The sequence below is a fragment of the Grammomys surdaster genome, unplaced genomic scaffold, assembly GCF_004785775.1.
Source record: "Grammomys surdaster isolate TR1022 unplaced genomic scaffold, NIH_TR_1.0 125750, whole genome shotgun sequence".
In the NCBI taxonomy this organism is placed as follows: Eukaryota; Metazoa; Chordata; class Mammalia; order Rodentia; family Muridae; genus Grammomys; species Grammomys surdaster.
In genome coordinates this window covers 483,698-488,524 of record NW_021620582.1, presented here as the reverse complement: position 1 = coordinate 488,524, position 4,827 = coordinate 483,698, and the positions used below count along the sequence as shown (strand labels likewise).

At 44.7% G+C, this 4,827-nt stretch overlaps 1 protein-coding gene across 2 annotated transcripts in view; it reads right to left on the bottom strand.

Moving 5' to 3' along the window:
• Window positions 1–1,603: 1,603 nt before the first annotated feature.
• The window catches only part of Rnase4 (ribonuclease A family member 4), an 18,353-nt gene continuing 15,129 nt past the window's right edge, over window positions 1,604–4,827 (bottom strand). Inside the window, exon 2 of one of the 2 annotated variants that reach the window (XM_028788458.1) lies at window positions 1,604–2,889. In XM_028788458.1, coding sequence (XP_028644291.1) covers window positions 2,430–2,876 — 447 coding nt within the window. In that variant the 5' untranslated portion in view covers window positions 2,877–2,889 and the 3' untranslated portion in view covers window positions 1,604–2,429. The remainder of the gene's footprint in view (window positions 2,890–4,827) is intronic. The other variant, XM_028788457.1, reaches the window with a different exon arrangement.

The window sequence follows — 4,827 nt, the reverse complement described above, 5'->3', positions numbered from 1 at the left end:
AGCAACAAGACTGTCCTGTCACTCAAGAAATGTCAAGTGTCAGTGCTCAACATAGGAACCAAGGCAAATACAGTGATCAGCTCTCATGGCTGCCTGAAGGTGCCCAGGAGAGAGAGGATTCTCCTCCATCCTCTTTCCTTACCCTAAATGTATTTATACAGATGTGTTGTTGGGAGGAACATTTTCTCTTGGACCAACTGACATTCCATGCTTCAAGTATTGTTGGTTTATTTACATAATTGTCTTGGAGTAATTACTTCCTGGCTATACTTTGTGGGATCCTTTGCTTAAGTCAGGTAAGGGAAATTCAAATCAAGTCTCATTTCCAATTTACTATTATTCAAATATCAGTTTAGTCTCTCACATGTACACTTCTTTAAACAACCAGCATCTTTAGAGTAATGTTCTATTAAATGTTCAAGGTGGGAAGAAATGGGTGTTATTAAACTAGGCACAAGGCTTTACTTTTGTGGTCCCAAGAAGTGAGGTCTGGCCACTGAAACATCAAATAGAAAAGGTAACAGTGGAATGACAAGTAGAGCTTTACCCAAGTGTGCTGGTAGGGCTGGAAGCCTGGCATCTTTAACCATTTCCAAGGCACTAACAAAACTGCTAAGAATATGCAGGGGATGGGGGCAGGCAGTGTTAAGCAGTTTCTGTGGTCAAGCTAACTATTATCTCAGGTTGGACAGAGTCATTGTCTGGACCAATGAGATGACTCAGTGGATAAAAATGCTTGCCCTAACAAGTCTGACAGCCTGATTTCAGTCCCTGGAATTCATGGTGAAAAGAGATAACCTTTGACCTCTTCCTGAGCACTGCACACGCACATGCATGCATGTACACACACACACACACACACACACACACACACACACTTGTGAACAATAAAATAAAGCAATCTTTTTTTTTTGAAAGGGCCAGCCGGATAGCATAGCCAGTAAAAGCACTTGCCACACAAACCTGATTGATGATCTGATTCCTGTCTCACAGTGGAACTGACTTTCAAGGGTTGTTCTCTGACCTCTACATGTGAGCAGTGGCATACATATGTCCTCATTCTCTCTCTCTCTCTCTCTCTCTCTCTCTCTCTCTCTCTCTCTCTCCTTCTTCCTCCCCCCGTCTCTCCCCCTCTCCCCATTCCCATCCCCTCCCCTCCCCCTCCCCCCCACATATAAAATCCTTAAGGAGAAAAGCCGTCACTCTCTTTTTATCCATCAGACCTGTTGATCTTGGACTCTATTTGACCACAGAAGACTCAAAAAGGGAAAATCACATGCAGCCAGAAATGCCAACCTTGTTAGCCTCCTGTCAGTCACCCATTGGGAATATGCAGTTATAAACATCAATAATGCCAAATAATGCAGAGCACTCTCAATTTGCTGCATGAAGAATTGGTGCTTTTTAGCAAAGACCACCTCTGAGTTCTTATTTCAGGTCCTGTGTATGAGTGGGATCACTTTCAGTGGAGTAAAGGAGACAAAGTCAGATGTCGTGATGGAGCTAACAGCCATTTGTATTTGACCAGACACTAAGGGGCACGAGAGGTCACAGACTAGAGAGGAACTGAGAAAGAGCAGAACACAAATCCAGACACAGTTGGCTCAGCATACAGATCTTTATTATAATAAAATATTGAAAGTCTTTCAGAGGAAAAGGGTAAACAAATCTTAGTGATTTACCACATTTTTTATATATTTAAAAAAAGAATCTTAGTAGCCACAAACCAAAATAATACCAAGTAACTCTCATTTTGCCAATATGTGATTTCCGAACTCTTTAATTTTATATGCATTGGTGTTTTGCCTACATGTATGTCTGGGTGAAGGTGTCAAATCACCTAGAGCTGGGTTACAGACAGTTGTGAGCTGCTGTGTGGGTGCTGGGAATTGAACCTGGGTCTTCTAGAGGAGCAGCCAGTGCTCTTAACCACAGAGGCATCTCTCCAGTCCCTATTTCCAAACTCTTAGTGGCTTCCCTAACAATGACATTTAGGAATAACAAAAGCATATGTAATAAAGTAGCCCATTCCGTTGGATTTTTGTCTGAGATCTTCCACTGTTTTTATGGTCATCAAATCCTTTAATTCTAAGCTTCTAAATAAAGTACCAGAATCGGCATCAAGGGGTGTTAAAGGATTGGAATGAGACAAGTTGTACAGAGAAAGCTCGTTATAATAGTTGAAATACTATCTAAATACATGTAATGCATAAGGTCCAGGGGATAGAATCTGGGAGAACAAAACCATCAGTGCTATAAGGAGGGGCTTCTTTCTTCTCTCAGATGGGATGCACTTAATACTATGGGTTATGTTGGATATATGTGAGCATAAGACACAAGCACAGGAAACAAAGCCTAGGGCCATCACTCATCGCTATTCTCACTGACTCAGAGGTCAACAACCAGCTGTCACAGCTGCAGGATGGCATCTATCTGTCAAAGTGTACTGGAACCTCTGGGCTGCCCTCACAGGCAATGACAACTCGCCTAGTGCTGGCTTTCGCCCTGTATCTACAGTTGGGGGCCTTAGAGCTCCCTATCTCTCTGCAGTCTGTGACCTTCACTACCCCTTCATGACAGTTCATATTGCCATTCTTGCATTGGATGTTGGTGGTACTGCAGATGCCACTAATGTTCCAGATGTCTTCGTGGATGAAGGTGTTGAAGCGTTTGCACTGGGAAGAAGTCATCCTCCGTCTCTGCATCATCACGTTGCAGTAGTTGTCATTGCCACCTGTCACCTGAGGGTCCACATGCTGTCGAAGGAACCGTTGGTACATTCGATCCTGGCCATAGGAGGGCTGTACAAGCCCTAACCCCAGCAGGGTCAGCACCAAGAGCAGAAGCAAGGACTGGGTCCTCTGTAGATCCATCATTCCCTAGAAAGTGCTTGAGAAGAAAACAAGAACGAGAGAAAGGGTGGTAAAGACTGGGCTCTGGAGAGGTACCGAGAGAGCAAAGTAAAATCTACTTAGAGCCCCCCTTCCCCGTCCTTCTGTGTAATATGTCCCCCTTCTTCCCTCTCTCCCCTTTGGTACCCTTTTCTCTGAGAGAGGCTAGTCTGTCAACATGGCCTTCCTTGAAAGCAAACACTGTCCTCTTTACTAAATGACAGGCAGTACAGCTGACAGAGCAAGTCAGAGCAGACATGACTGGGTGGCTAGTTGCCCAGGCCTGCCTGACTAGAGTCTAAAACAAGGAAAGATAAATCAACATAAAACTGGAGTTTGGGTTTTGGAAGAGAATTAGCTAGTATGATCCTTAGGGAGTGTTTGGTGGTCTGGTAACTTTGGTTCCCAAAAGTTTAGACTTGCAAAGCAAGATTACGTATTGATGTGAATGCTCTGCATCCGGGAAATGAAGGACGATAAGGTAGAGCAAGCTTCCGTCTAGCCTCCCCTCTCCTCCCCTCCTCTCCCCTCCCCTCCCCTCCTCCCTCCCTTCTCCTCTCCTGTAACTACTGTGCTAGTGGACTAAATCACATCTTCTGGGGAAACTCTTCTCTTAGAAAGTAGCATCACCTTGGCCCAAGGCTCAGGGATTATTTGGAGGGAGGGGGTAGAAAGACTGTAAGACAGGGGATGACAACAATGAGACTTTTTTCTGGACACAACAGGGCACGTGCACATCTATACTCACAGCTGTTGAGACAGCATGCACAAGACCACACAAACTCAAGCCGGACAAGATCCCAGCCTGGAGGGGAGAGGTGGCCACAAAGTCACTGCTAACTGAGGATCAACTGGCAAGTCGTAGTGACTTAGAGAAGAAAAGTCAGCTTTCTTTAAGGGTGTGATTTCCAGTAGGTTGACCATGCTCCAGAACGCAATCCCACACCCAAGGGTCCAAAAGAAACTGAGCACAATGAGTTTTAAAAAATAAAAAGGAAGGTTGTGAGGTTTAATGGTAGGGAGAGTGGGGGACAGATCTGGGAAGAATAAAGGAAAGTGAAGATGATCAAAATACACTGTATGAAATGCTTAAAGAATTAATAAACATATTATTTAAACAAACAAAACCGGATAATAAAGGCATGGCCAGTTACTTTTCTGCAGGCATGGCTTACGGAATGACTAGGAGATGCTGCCATCTGGTGGCCAGTCCTCAGATTGACTTGCAAGTTGATTGACAAAAGCAAATAAACATCATTCCTGATACAAAAGAAGAGGGCACCCCAGAGTAATGGAGGTAGTTTCTTTTTAAGAGTCAAGCCGATCCATCACTGCAGGCACTGCAGTCTCCTTCTGAGATGGTTTGATGCATACAGATACCACTGCGCTAGTCTTCAAAGATGTGGCCCCATGAAGGCAGATCACACATGCCGCTAAAATGGCCCATACTTTGATGAGTGATAATTACCACTATCAAATGCAATCATTATCCTTGACACTTCCTCGTATTCACAACCGTGTCTTTGCACACAAAGACATTAGGCCCTGAGGCAGGTGGATTTCTGAGTTCGAGGCCAGCCTGGTCTACAGAGTGAGTTCCAGGACAGCCAGGGCTAGACAGAGAAACCCTGTCTCGAAAAACCAAAAAAAAAAAAAAAAAAAAAAAAAAGACATTAGGCCCTAAGCCTTGATTCTATGCCTACAGCTGTAGATCAGAGAGAGTACTGCTACAGGTATTAGCATCCTTGGAGGCTGCTGAGTGTGCGCCTAGCGAGCGTGAAGCCCTGGATTCTATCCCTAGCATAACATGCTACCAGGCATGGTGGTGCACGCTTGTAATCCTAACACTTAGGCGGCAGAGGTAGGCATGTCAGAAGTCCAAGTGAGCTCTGACTACAAGAGAGAGACAGAGGAAGAGGGAGAGGGAGAGGGGGAG